The 15469-nt window shown below is 38.7% G+C and overlaps 1 protein-coding gene across 1 annotated transcript in view; it reads right to left on the bottom strand.

Moving 5' to 3' along the window:
• Positions 1-14374: 14374 nt before the first annotated feature.
• The window catches only part of LOC145279890 (epidermal retinol dehydrogenase 2-like), a 46911-nt gene continuing 45816 nt past the window's right edge, over positions 14375-15469 (bottom strand). Inside the window, exon 5 of the mRNA XM_080131365.1 lies at positions 14375-14537. Within this exon, the coding sequence (XP_079987491.1) occupies positions 14438-14537 (100 nt within the window). The 3' untranslated portion in view covers positions 14375-14437. The remainder of the gene's footprint in view (positions 14538-15469) is intronic.

The following is a 15469-nucleotide window of genomic DNA, read 5'->3' as shown; positions in this document are numbered from 1 at the left end:
CCGATAACCCCCCCCCCCAAATTCCGACTTTTTACAACCTTTTTGGTATAAAATTTCATATTTTTTGTTAACTTTTGTTTATTTTTATTTATTTTGTCTACTTTCTATTTTTACCCTCTCAAAATGCCGCCCCCTCAGGTGTGCCGCCCATGGCGGCCCGCACCCCCCCCCCCTAGCTACGCCAGTGGGTTGGTAGAGGGTAATGGTAATCTTGTAATATGGAGTTTAGACCTGTCGAAAAGTCTGCGCACACTCTGATTTCATCATTCTTTTTCTTTACATATACGGTGGGGGCTGCCCAGTCGCTATGTTCTATTTTTGATCGTATTCCTGTCTGTTCCAATCTTTCTAATTCTTTATTAATCTTTTCCAACACAGCGAACGGAACGTTTTGCTTTTTTCTAAAAATTGGGCTGGTGTTTTCTTTAAGTTCCAACGAGGCCTTAAATTTATTGCAACGACCTAATTTAGTCATAAATACATCAGGGAATAATTTTTTTAAGTCCTCTTTTATATTTTCTGTTGTTGGAGTAGTACATTCTATTTTTTACAGAATGTATTAATTGGCTTTTCCCAGAGTCCAAATTTCTCAATTAAATCCATTCCAAACAGGTTTTCGCTATTTTTCAATACGAACATTTTTAATTTCTTCGTAATCCCTTTCAATTTTATCGGAAGGATAACTTCTCCTTCAAATTTTATCTCATCGCCAGTTACCGTCCGAGCTGATTTACTTGTTTTCATCATGGTTGGTTTACCCAACTTTTTCCATGTATTCAAGTTTATTATAGAAATATCGGATCCTGAATCCAGTTGTAATTTTATTGGCGTTTTAAATATTTCCGCTTTTATGTATTTTCGCCGATTTTTGTCTAATTTTTCATTTGATTTTGTTTGCTGTACTCTCTTTCTGGTGAAATCTTTATATCTGCAAGAATCGCTTTTGTGTTCGACTTTCTTGCAAATGTAGCATTTTTTCTTCTTATAAGGGCAATCCGATTCCCAATGTCTTTCTGCGCATCTCTTACAGTTATATCTAGGAAGAGACTTGTTATATTCTTTACTATAATTATAATTATTATATTTGGAATATCTCGTTCCGTTTTGACTGCTTTTATTTGTATAGTTCTTGATTGGTGTGTATGGTTTTCTAACCTTTCTTACATATGCCACTCCGGATTCTTCTATCTTTTTTGAATCCATTTTTAGTGTAATGGCCCTTTCACAATCCTCTGCTAATTTCTGAAGTGTTAAATCTTGCTCAGATTCCAGCTTAGACAACAGTCGTCTGCGTATTTCTGCATTTTTCGTGGAGACTAACCCTTGTGTGAAGATTAGGCATTTGAAATCTTCTACTGTTAGTTCCGCTAGCTTAAAATTATCACAGTTTTTATTGACAACTGATGAGTATGTCAAATAATATTGGTTGTCCATCTTCCTTAGATTCATACACAACCATCTCTTATGAAAAAGAGATATATTCGGATTAAATAATTCTTTTAGTAATTTTACAACTTCCATGAAATCTAATTCCGTAGATTTTTTTTAGGTAGTATATAATCTACGAACTTGCTGTGTTCTCTTACACCCAACTTCCTGAGTAAAAGGCTCACTTTCTGGGTATTTGGCCAACTTTTGCAGTCCAGTTGAAAGACATCCTCGTATCTTGTATAGTATGCTTCAAAAGTCTTTTCTTCCTGTGTAATAAATTGCGAACAGACGGGCTTACCTGACAAACGCTCGAGGTGTGCATTCTACAAAGCGGGTACGTCCAAAGAAAAATGGCAAGATGGCGGCGGCCGGTTAATATTGCCAAGTAATCACGCAAAATCTCGTGTTCTCTCGCACACACGAGAGTTCAGCTTAGCATAAAAACGGGTCACTGTGAGCAAGAAGCGAGAAGGAAAAACGTAGTCAAGAAAAGACGACGCTTCTGACGACTGAGAAGAAAAAAAGAAGAAAAAGAGCAAGAAGTAGAAGAGGAAGAAGAGAACGATACATGAGAAGACGAGGTGTGTGCGGTTTTGAGTAAATCGAAACAGACACAAAAAAAACTCTGATTACAAGCTATTCCGGCTTTGGTATGGAGAAATTTGACATCAGATTAATTCCGGAATTCGATGGCTCCCCCACTGGTCCCTCGGTGGTCGAATGGCTGGAAAAGGCTGAGCGCGTTTGCCGGTTGTGCAAGATTAAAGACCCAGCTATGGTTATCCCATTGAGACTCACTAAAGAGGCTTATGCCGTGTACCAGCAGCTAGGGGAGGATCCGACCATGGAGCAGATTACACAAGCGCTATACCGGGCATTTGGTACAGACCCTTTTGTCGCCTGGAGGCAGTTTTCCGAACGCCGACTTGGGCCGGGGGAGACAGTGGATGTCTACATGGCCAACTTGAAAAAGCTTGCCACTCCCTTCGGCAGTGCAAGTGATCGCATATTGGCATGCGCCTTTTTGTCGGGACTTCCGGATGAGGCAAGTCGACTGCTGCGAGCATCGTCAAGACTCACTGAGATTGGATTGGAGGAGTTATTGGCGAGAGCACGAAACATCTTGAAAGACGATCGAGAACTAGTCTCCGCAGCTGTTGACACTCTGGACTCGCCAACGAAGGGTCTACGATGCTATACCTGTGGTGGCCCCAACCACTTTTCCAGAGACTGCAAAAGCGGTACAAGGCGCACCCCTAATTATGGAGTACGACAAGTAATACGGTGTCACCAATGCAATAAGCCAGGCCACATAACGTGGAATTGTCTGGGAAATGGGAAAGGGGAGGACGCCGCAGCGCTAGCACCCTCCCCAACGCGGCATTGAACAAAGCGCTGCCTGCAGTAACAGTTCAAGTTGATGGATGTGAACGTTCAGCGCTGGTTGACACCGGCTGTACCCAAACCCTTCTTCGAAAGGAATATTGCGCCACATGGAAGAAACGAAGGATCCCTGTACTTACTGTCGGTCAAGGCTCATTGGTGTGTTGTGGGGTCAGCGTTGTTCATATCAGCATTGGCAATGGCTCTCCGGTTGCTGTGACGGTGTTAGTGGTCGATGGGGAGCTGCTCGGATATGACCTTCTCCTTGGAATGGACGCTATCACACAGCTAGGCGGAATTACTGTGAACAGCGCCGGTGATGTGAGCTTCTCTCGACCAAACAAACAAATGTGTGCAGCAATCACTCTCGATGAGCCCGATTTCCATGCAGAATACGATAAGGGCACAAACACTTGGACAGCGTCCTGGAAATGGGCAGGCGACCAGCCACCAGTGTCATTGCGGAATCGACTTACAGAGTATCCTCCTCCTGCATGGCTTAGGGGGCAGTACGAGGCAGAACTTCAAGTGTGGCTGGATAATGGCTGGTTAGTTCCATACCCAGAGGATGAGCTCGGGCCCCCGCGGGGGCTAATTCCCCTGATGTCTGTCAGACAAGAGAACAAGCAGAAAGTTCGACCTGTTCTTGATTACTGGGAACTTAATGAATACGTTGACCCACACACTGCGGGGGCTGATGTCTGTGCTCATAAACTACGGGAGTGGCGGCGGCAGGGTGCGGAAGCAGCCATACTGGACTTGCGAAGAGCGTACTTGCAAATACGTGTTGAGAAATCGCTGTGGCCATTCCAGACGGTGGTGATCAAAGGAACTCGCTATTGCTTGACCAGGCTAGGATTCGGCCTGAATGTAGCCCCTAACATCATGACAGCAATCATGCAGGCGATCCGGCGTCAAGATGAAGCGGTGCAACATGCGACATCGTCGTATATAGACAACATTTTTGTCAATGAGAGCCTCCTGTCTGCCCAGGCGGTCAAAGAACACTTCGAGCACTTCGGATTGTCGTGCAAGGAGCCGGAGCGGCTACAGGACGGGGCGAAAGTGCTCGGACTGCAGGTGAGCGGAAGTGCAGATGGCCTTCAATGGGGAAGGAGTGGTGAAATCCCAGAAATCCCATCTACCATCACACGTCGGAGCACGTTTTCCATTTGCGGAAAATTGGTGGGTCACTTCCCTGTGTGTGGGTGGCTCCGAGTGGCTGTAGCGGCCATAAAGCGACGGGCAACTTCTATGTCAACTGGATGGGATGATGAGGTGCATGATCCTGCCCTGCGAAGCATGCTGGTGGAAGTTGTGGCCAGAGTGACCAATGATGACCCTGTACGGGGGAGCTGGTGTGTCGATGGGAGTGAATTTACAGTTTGGGTAGACGCTAGCTCACTTGCCCTTGGCGTTGCTCTGGCGGTCGACGGAAGGATAATAGAAGATGCCTGCTGGCTTCGGCCGGAGAATGAGGCCAAGCATATAAACCTAGCTGAACTCGATGCTACACTGAAAGGAGTCAATCTAGCGCTTCAGTGGCAGGCTAGAATCCTTCACATCATCACGGATTCCACGTGTGTGCATCGGTGGATGACCAATGCCTTGAACGGAAAAGCACGTCTGACAACGAAGGCGTCGGCCGAAATGCTGATCCGGAGGCGGCTTGCTACCCTAACCGAAACCACTAAGGAATACGACTTGGTCATAGATGTGACACTGGTGCAGTCCTGTTTGAATCAGGCAGATCGTCTGACCAGAGTGCCACGCCGTTGGCTAGACCTGCCAAAAGAAGTGAACGAGTCAGCACCTGTAAATTGCACTGCAGTGGGACATAGACTCAGCCCAGAGCATATTAATGATGTCCATTGCCAAAGTGGGCACCCCGGTGTAAACCGAACGCTTTACTTCGCCAGATTGGTTGACCCCTCTGTGTCTCGGAGGGCTGTGAAATCTGTTGTGGGAAGCTGCAACACCTGCCGATCGATCGACCCAGCACCTGTCCGGTGGAAGAAGGGAATACTCAGTGTGAAGCGTAATTGGGATAGGATTGCGATGGACATAACGCACTACAACGGGAGGCATTTTTTGACGCTTATCGACTGTGGACCATCTAGGTTTTCATTGTGGCGGCCCCTTCACCGGCAGGACGCGGCTGCCATTATCCATGAGTTGGAAGGTGTGTTCCTCGAGCGTGGCCCTCCTTCTGAGATACTCACCGACAATGGCCCCGCTTTTGTTAGTGAGCCGTTTAAACAGTTTGCAGATGGCTGGGGTGTCCATCTGCGTTTTCGGTGTGCCCATGTTCCCAGTGGAAACGGGATTATTGAGCGCAATCACAGAACGGTTAAGACAATCGCAGCGCGGAAGGGGTGTACGGTACCTGAAGCAGTCTATTGGTACAACGTCACCCCTAAGGACGATGTTTCACCCTCCACCGCGCCAGCCAACGCGCTACATACATACCGTGTCAGGGTGAGAGGTTTGGAGAGCAGCTCACTACCCGAACCGGAGCCACCACAAAAGAACATAAAAGAAGGAGATGTCGTCTGGGTTAAAAAACCCCGAGGCCAGTGCACGACTCGCTACGGAACTGGTCATGTCACTGAAGTGATCAGCCCACAGGCGGTGCGAGTTGATGGAGTACCTCGTCATATTAAAGACTTAAGATCAGTATTCCAAACGCAGCTGCCGCTTGACGAAGATAGTGAAATTGAATCCGTGACCAGCGACCCATCATTCTGGTTCATGACGGCTTCAACGCACAGCGACACTGAGAGTGGTAGCCTTCAAAGTACTGACCCTCCTGCTGATGATGAAGACCTGGACAGTGATACTGCGATGCTCAGCTTTAGGTTCGCCGACCTTCGTGTCACGGAAGACAGCGCAGACGATGATGAAGCCCCAAATCCCCCTCTCCGAAGAAGCACTCAAAGGAAAAGGCCACCGCCTCCCTGCTCTTTCTGTGATAATGAGATCAGGGGGGAGTGTGTAATAAATTGCGAACAGACGGGCTTACCTGACAAACGCTCGAGGTGTGCATTCTGCAAAGCGGGTACGTCCAAAGAAAAATGGCAAGATGGCGGCGGCCGGTTAATATTGCCAAGTAATCACGCAAAATCTCATGTTCTCTCGCACACACGAGAGTTCAGCTTAGCATAAAAACGGATCACTGTGAGCAAGAAGCGAGAAGGAAAAACGTAGTCAAGAAAAGACGACGCTTCTGACGACTGAGAAGAAAAAAAGAAGAAAAAGAGCAAGAAGTAGAAGAGGAAGAAGAGAACGATACATGAGAAGACGAGGTGTGTGCGGTTTTGAGTAAATCGAAACAGACACAAAAAAAAACTCTGATTACACTTCCTCCGGCACATAATTAAATGTGTCCATGCTATTAAATATAGTTGTATGCGAGAAATTAGTACTGTCGACATTTTCTCGATTAGTCTTTAATAGTTCCAGTGTTTTAGCAAAACGTTCATTTTGCCTTTCTTCATATTCAAATTGTAATTTCTTCTGCCTTTCTTCTTGTTCAAGTTGTAATTTCTTCTGCCTTTCTTCTTGTTCCATTTACCATTTCAATAATTTCTCCTCTCTACGTGCATCTAGCTCGGATTGCGTCTTTTGTTGCGTCTGCAAAAATTGCATTAACATTCTAGATAAATCTTCCATTTTTTTGTATCCTTCAGTAACAGTAATGCAGTTACAAAGAAAAATTGTACAATTTCACATGCAACACAATATCCGTACCATATAAAATGGCTTGTGTTACAAAAAAAAATTGTTCATCGTTCCTGTTTTCAATAGTAATATCGCTGCTCGAATAATATTTTCTCACTTCGTTAGCGAGTCAAGCTCAACATAAGAACTGAGGCTTTTTCTGAAACCACAAAATACGATTTACTTTTCCGTTTTAGGCATTTCCTAATAAATAAAAGCCGAACTTAAGTACAACTCTTTCCATAGAAAAAAAAAAGTTTTTCAACTCGAGTCACAATTGAAAAAAATAAAATGTATGGACTACATTTAAATGTTTTTTTTTTTTTTTTTTTTTTTTGCGTGACGTTTTACTGTCTTATATCCGTTATCCAGTGACAACTTTAGTTTGAAAAAAAATCTTTCCTTGATTTTAGTTTAACTGTGGTATTTTTTTTTTTAAATACCGAAAAGAAAGATTTGGTTTACCAAAAAGTCTTTAGTTGGTATTTACAGCAATTTAGGAAATCCACTGGTGAACTTTTTTTTTCTTTGTATGTTACTTCCTTGTAATTTAGTGATACGAATCTGTTCTTCGTAATTTAGTAAAACGAATCTGTTTGTCGTTTTACAAAAATTCACTTTTACAGTTTGTTATTTTTTTTTAAGATAGATTCAACGGGAAACGGCGTAAATCGTCGCTTTTTTTTTTTTTTGCCACGTTCGAGTTTTTTTTTTTCTTTGAGACTGCAATTAAAGGTTTTGGTTTGTCTCTTTTTTTCCCGACTAGTATTTTAGTAAATAAAATACTATTAATCGAGGTTACTTTTTTTTTAACCTGAATGTAGTTTTTGTTCTTGGAATTTGGGAAACAACCGTTTCTTTCTTTTAGTGTTGTACTTCGCGAGGAGAATATTTTTCAGTTTTCCAATGTTCACTGAATTATTCATTTTTTCCGCTTCAGTCGAACTTCTCTTTAGCGTAAAATCCGTTTTTACGACTATTTCGTTTGTCAAAACTTGTATTCCTTAGAAAGGTCAACCGTTGCGTTGTACTTTTTTTTTTTAGTGAGTTCTTTCCATTTCTTCGTCAAACTGTTATATTTGACGTTCATCCTCGTCGTCACTGTTAAATTTGCACGTTGAAACAAGTAACTTAGAAAGCAATACAAATGACGACCCAACAAACAAAGGTAGATCAAATAAGAAGTGTATTAGGAAAACGTATATTTACGGGATATTTACATAATGGTGTCAAATAAGAGAGTCTTTGCTGGAGAAACATATCTGCTCTCGGCGGCCTTCAGGGGCTTCTGGTGAACACACACTCAGACTAACTGAGTCTTCCTATTTATGTGTAATTACTATCCACATATGCAAATGAATGTGTGCCACCACAACATCGAGAAATTAATTTTTCTTCGAGTTATATTGATTTCGTTAATACGGACGTTAGGGGCTTTTTTCGTAATGTTCCTGTGAAAATTAATTTTTTTTATTGATACAATTTATGATGCTTTATTTTCATGAAAAAGCAAAAATAAATCTATTAATTTTTTTTACTACTGAAAACCATAACTTTAGTAACGATGTTTTTTGTTTAAACAAAATAATACATTTCCACTAAGATTCAAATAAAAATAATATTCCGTGATCCTTATTTCATAAATGCTGAAAATTTCATTAAAATTGGTCAATTCACTGATTTTTGGTGATTTTTTTTAAATAAAGGGAGGGGTCGAAATGTTTATATATTTTGAGCATCGGCTTTCATTTTGCACGTACCTAGTGTTTATCTTTATTTATAAGAGATCACAGTAGCTTAGCGTGTGTGCTGATTTTTTTTTAGTGTTTCAGTGGTCATAGTTTTTATTTTATACTACAAAATCCATTCAGTGCTGACCGATAATGAATGAAGCTCTCAGCCTTGATTCCCCATATCATTTTTATTCTTATTTTTTTAATTTCTATTATTTTCAATTTTCAAGCTATAAAGTAGTGCACCAGTGTTGCATCAAAAGTGTGTGTGTGCATGCACGCGTGTGTGTGAGAGATGTTACACTTTTGGAAAACTTCAATCGAGCATTGAAAAATCAACAACATTTTTATATCAAAATAACATTTATTCGCATAAAACAATAAAATATTTATATAACCAATTTCTTCTTAGAGCAATGGAGATAAATTTTGACCGAGTTATCCTCATTGCTTGATATAAAGGTTATTATCAAGGGAGGTAACTTTCGAATACATTCTCTGCCATTCTGTCTATCAAACTTGCAAGATAATCAGTCGAGTATGATGTATATACATTGTTCACATTTAAGTATGGATGAGATAAAATTACATTCAGATGACTGATTTCATTTTTAATGAAACAAATATGCTTCTTCAGCAAATATAAAACAAAATAATAATTAATTGGTTTTACAAAGAATATAAACAGTAATACAATTCCAAAGAACTAATATTATCAATATTTGAATATTAGAATTAAATTCACTTTTACATTGAAGATTAATGTAAAAGTAAATTTAAAAATTTAATTCTAATATTCAAATGTGAGCGTGTGGATTACATATACATATGGAAATATATAAAAATTGATATTTAATTCTACATAGCCAGTGAAGAAATATGGACATTTTCAGGTTGTGTTTCTTTAGATTAAACATGAAATTCCAATCGATTTCATATTCTATACTACCCAGCAATCGTAAAAACTTACAGAGATTTACCATTCATTTTAATTGGTTAATCAACACGTGATTATCCAATGAAATTGTTTCACTGAAAATTGAAAACTAAACAGTATTCTTTTTCATTTTTTCCTTATGATACTTACAAAAAAGGTATAAAAATGTAAAATATAGTTTATTTAAAAACAAAAATTACATAATTTTACTAAAATTATAATTTGTTAATAAAAATATGAATCCATGTAAAATATAAAACAGCATAATTTTCCTATCAAAAAAAGTGAAATGTCAAAATAATTACTAGATGTATGCACATCTATTTCCTTACAAGATAAAAAACAACAATCACTGGGCAATGCAAAGTATGTTCAACTAGTATATATAGCTAGCAATATAGAAGGCACCTCAAGCGATTAGAAAGATGTATTCAGAGAAGATTCTCATGCCTGACACTTTAGTCCTTAAATGATCACATAGAACCAATGCAGAGATGAAAATCATTCAAAATCCAATTCACTCAACTGGACATCTGGTTAGGATGGAGAATTAAAAACTTTCTAAACAGCTGTTTTATGCCAGACAGAGGGAAGAGACCACAACATAAACCGAGAAAAAGGTTTATGGATGCTTTGAAAAACAAATTGAAATTACTTGAGATGAATAAACAGAACTGAGAAGCACAATCAGAAGACCGACCACTATGGAGAAAAAACATGAAAGAAATATGTAAGCGTTTTGAAGAGCACCGTGCAGATCATGTTGTTTTAAAAAGCAGGATAAAAGTGTCAGAGACTATACACAGCACCATAATAAATATTCTTCTGTGAAAAGCTGAACTTGTAAATAATCTTAAACTACAAAATCAAAAACAAGATCAACAGTTTTATGAGAATGCTACAACATCACAACATTCAATGCTACGTTTTCATATTTGTGGTCTAATCTGCAAATTTAAAAGTGTCCTGACAAGACATTTGGGAATGAATAAAGCCAAACCTTAAAATAGTACATCAACATTATGAAACAAGAGACGGCAAAACAACAACCATCACGAAACTTGCTAAGCATTTTGGACAAAACTGTTTTACAAACGAAATAGAATCAGAAAACAAATCCACTACAGAAATAACCCAAAATAGTCACCAAAAATACAGCAAGTCTATTGCAAAAGAACTGGAAGAATGAGTAAACCAACAGCATTCCAAGTATTTTTGGGGCGAAGTCATCCAGGACTATATAGATAAGAAAGGTTTTATAGACTTGCTAAAAAGAGGATTACTCCACTATGATCAGGAGAGAATTATATAATGGCTGTTCAAGATCAAAGCAATGCCAAATGCTTTTAAGAAGATGAGTGGTCTCAGCGATGACAACAAGTGCAAGTTCTGTCGCACAGAAGCAGAGAGTGTGTGAGCCATCTAGTTGTAAAGTTCTGCTAGGAGACAGTTATTATACAGTGCAACACAATAGAGAATGTAAATATGTCCACTGGACGCTCTATAAAAAGTTGAATATGAAATGCAGCAGAAAGAACAGTTGAAAATAAGACACCATTTACTATGACTATGACTTAAATCTCATGGATTGCTGTACTTGGAGCTATGTACCTTGAAAACGAAGCTATTAAACATGACATAGTGATATGGGAAAAGAAGAGGAAAGAAGCAACCTTAGTCGAAGTTAGTGTCCACAATGATGCTGGGTTAAACAGAGCTGAGAGAGAAAAAATTATGAAACACCAAGGTCTTATGTACAACATAAAAAGAAACTGGAATCTTGGGAAGATCTCCATCATTCGTCATTATAGGAGAAACTGGATTCATGAAAAAGAATTTAAAAAACTACCTGGTAAATATAATTGGTGAACCAAGTGCAAAAGAGATTCAAACAATTGCCGTTAAAGGGACGATTAGAATCTTAAAAAGATCTCTTGATTAAAATGTATGAGATAGCAGGTGAATGTCTTGCATTCGGTTAGACACCCCATCCCCAGCTTGATAAGGAAAATATTAACATGTGAGCACTCTTACCAGGAGGAAAATTTGTTTCACACACGCGCGCGTGTGTGTGTGATACTCTAAAAAAATGTCTGTGTGTGTCTGTGTGTGTCTGTGTGTGGGTGAGTTCGTTCCCTATGAACATGAAAACGGCTGGGCCTATTTATATGAAATTTTACAAAAAAGTTACTTTATGTGTCTGGTAGTGTTTTTAGATAGGTTTTGTATTGGAATGTCTTTCGATAATAAATAATAAAAAAATCCGATAAAAGAAAGAACAGGCGATTTGGACTCAAGTTAACACCTTACACAGCCCAACATCACAAGTGCATTTCAAAAGTTTTATTACCACACAAGCCGAAAGGCCCAACATATAAAATCAACAGTAGGTTCTTGGATATAACAGGCGCACTTCAAAATGAATGCTTCTGTTTAGAGCATAATTGAAGCATGATACTTTACTTTTGGATTTTAAACTTTGATTCAATACATTATATATAAAAAATGTTATAAAATGAACAGTAGGTTCTCTACAGTGTAATGTTGACTACAATGTAGTGTAGACTAAGTCACTGCGGGGGGCATGTGAACCTAAAAAGAGCAAGTAAGACCAATTTTTTAGCATGTATACTAGAAATTTTTTTCAGCGGATATATTATAGAAATAAAGATAATAATTTTATTAAAACTAAATAAAGATAAAGATATCTAAAAGTTTTTATAATCGTTTGGAACTCTGAACTGTTTTATGCTGAAATCTCACAGGTCTGTTTTCTATAGAAATAAATATACGGCTAGATAAATTACATTATTGATAAAATCGATTGAAATTTCAATTTTCTGTCAAAAAACAAAGAGTGATAATTTAAAAAATTTATATATATATATATATATATATATATATATATATATATATATATATATATATATATATATATATATACAGAGTGGTGATTAGAAAAGCGGGAAATTTGAAGGTCAGCTTAGATCGTGAATAAATGCTATTTTTTTATTGGTTCTTTTGTTGTTGATTGGGTGTGCAATCCTCATATTAATTTCATTACATCTTGCTTATTTATTCCTTCGATTTAGAATTTGATACCCACATCATGGATGGGAGCAGCAGAAAACAGCTTTCAGATTTTCAAAGGCAGGTGATAATTTTTTTCAAAAGTGAAAATCCGACTTGGGGACGGACAAAATGTCTGGCCGTGTTACCAATTTTTTTTTCAACGATTACAAAACATCAGTTTTATAATGTTGTTGCAACTTTCAAACGAGAAGGCCTTGAAGCAGCTGGTACTCGCCAAAAAGGAACGGGACCAAAGAAACGAATTTTAGATGAAGCACATGCCACAGTGAAGGATTTGGCTGTTTCACCTGTGCGACGCAGTGTAATAGAGACGTCATTTCAGTCATCGAGAAATCGCTTTACATCTCAATATATCGAAAACATCAGTGGTTGAAATTCTCAAAGAAAGTGAACTGAAATGCTACCGTCGAATAAAATGTAACAAGTCGCTTGCTCTGAGTGCTCGTTTTGAACGAGAGTTTGCTGGAGAAGAGTATGGTTTTCGGCCAAAACAAGATTCTCTTTATGATTGCCTTTGAACAGACAAAATGATCGCATTTACCGAAAAGTGCATGTAAAAACTGAGATACCTGAGGAAGATCTGCTGACAATATGTTCTTTGTTTTGCTGCTGTTTCATGGTATGAAGGATATTATCAGAGTCCTGAAGGTAGGAAGAAAAGTAAACCAGCAAGTTTATTGTGAAGAGATATGCCCACAGATGTTTAGCAATATAAGAAATGTAACGGACAACCAAACATGGACATGGCAGCAGAATGGTGCCAAGGCTCACACAGCAATAGCTTCAATTCAGTTTCTTTGGCAATCTACACCTGATTTCACTGCACCGGAAGATTGGTCCTCAAAAAGTCCAGACTTAAATGTCATGGATTACTGTGCTTGGAGCTTGTTATTAACAGAGATGCAGAACTGTCGACGTGAAATATACTCTATTGATGACTTGAAAACGTGCTTGGCAAGCGCTTGAAATGATATGCCACAAGTTACCATTCAAAACGCCACATGAGCTTGGATTTCTAGGTTAAGACGCTGCAGTGAAGTGCATGGACGACATTTTGAGTATTTATGAGTATAATATGACATTTGTCTTTGAAAAACTTTGTAAAAATTATTCTTTGTAAAAAATAAATAATTTGACAAATTTCCCGCTTTTATATATATATATATATATATATATATATATATATATATATATATATATATATCCCGAAAAGCGTATAACGTCGAAAATTTTGAATTCAACAAATAAATATTTTTTTATTTTATAAAATATCTTTACGTTATAGTTGGCTTATAAACATAAAATATACGTATTTGAATTTAAATCTTAAACAATGGAGAACACAATCTTAACTTATTCACTTTGTGTGCCCCATACCGGATCTAGCACTGAAACTACTGAAACTTTCCACTATCTGTCTCTCTCACCAATGATCCACTTACCCCCGTTGAGGATGGTCCAAACCAGTGAAAACGTTACGTGTAATGCTTATGGGATCTATATAAACACTTTCGACTCCAACACAGAAAAGATAATAAGAAAAATTGAATATATATCTATTTATATATCCCTCTCTCTCTCTCTCTCTCTCTCTCTCTCTCTCTCTCTCTCTCTATATATATATATATATATATATATATATATATATATATATATATATTGTAGGTATTTAATTATTATAGTAAAAAAAATAATTATGACAGCCCCTTTAAGAAATTCGTTTCTTATCGTTGAACACTTTCAGTTGAATTAAAAGTCGGCCAATTTAGCTCTTATGCGTAGATCATCGTATAATGATTAGATCACTGTCTGTCTGGCGTAAATGAACACTTAACATTAAGATGTTTAAAATTCAACGTTATTTCAAGCGGTTAATGGTAGCCAAATGGATTAGGTCTCCGCTAATCGAGCCAGAGATGTCTCGTGATACGGGGTTCGAATCGTTCGACTGGTAGTAATCGTGACACCCTGCACTGAAGATTCCCGAAAGGATGAAACACTAGTGTCTGTAGGTATTTAATTATTATAGTAAAAAAAATAATTATATATATATATATATATTAGTTACATGCTTAGTTTTTGTTAGGTTAACATTTCCTGGAGAATAGATTATCAGATTGCATTTGAATGTCCATTTTCTTTAGCATTTGCATTTCTTTTTATTGCCAATAAAACTGTCCATGAACGTCATAGTTCCCAGAAACGTGCATATTTCAATCCAGCAATCAGTTGGTAATATCCTGAAGTGAGAAAAATAAAAGAATGCAAATGAGATTTCATGAGAGAGAATAATATTAACATACGAGGGGTGTGCAATAAGTAATGCCCCTGACCCACTTGCCATAGCAGTAGAGCAACGAAACTTGGCACAGTTATTAGTCTTTCTCTACATAGGAACCACCCAGAGTTATGCATTTCTCCCATCGTTTGATGCAGCTCTGGAGACCTTTTTTCTAGAACACCCCTGGTTTACGTGACTTCAGAAATCAAGGCTGCATCATATGGGAAATACTTTCCTTTCAAAAACAACTTCATGGCTGGGAAGAGGTGAAAGTCAGAGGGTGCAAGGTCAGGAGAGTAGAGAGGATGAGGGAGGATTTCATAACCACACGCCCGTGCTTCTGATCTGGCGACATGCAAGTTGTGGACCAGAGCATTGTCCTGCAGGAGGAGGAGGGTATCTTTGCTGATCTTGCCCCGCCTCTTGATTTTGATAGCTTCGCTCAAAAGTGAAGCATAATAGGCTCCTGTAATTGTGGTACCCTTTGCCAGGAAATCTGTCATCACTACTCCGTCCTGGTCCCAGAAGACTGTGAACATGACCTTGCCAGCGGAGGGCTGCACCCTTGCCTTCTTTGGAGGTGGTGAGTTCAAGTGCTTCCACTGCATTGACTGGGCTTTGGTCTCTGGATCATAGTGATGGACCCAGGTTTCATCCTGTGTAATCAGTCTTTTGAAAAACTTTGACTTATCCTCTTGGCACATCTCCAAATTCATCCTCGAGCATTCGACGTGTTCTCACTTCTGGAATGGTGTGAGCAACCTGGGTATCCATCTGGCAGACACCTTATGCATATGCAAATGGTCATGAATGATAGTTTCCACAGACCCTGTACTAATCTTGACATCTTGGGCTATTTGGCGAATAGTAATGCGCCGATCTTCCAAAATG

This window comes from Euprymna scolopes, chromosome 7, assembly GCF_053919585.1.
Source record: "Euprymna scolopes isolate OS-2025 chromosome 7, ASM5391958v1, whole genome shotgun sequence".
In the NCBI taxonomy this organism is placed as follows: domain Eukaryota; kingdom Metazoa; phylum Mollusca; class Cephalopoda; order Sepiida; family Sepiolidae; genus Euprymna; species Euprymna scolopes.
Note: the sequence above shows the minus strand (reverse complement) of the source record. Positions and strands in the feature narration are given on the sequence as shown.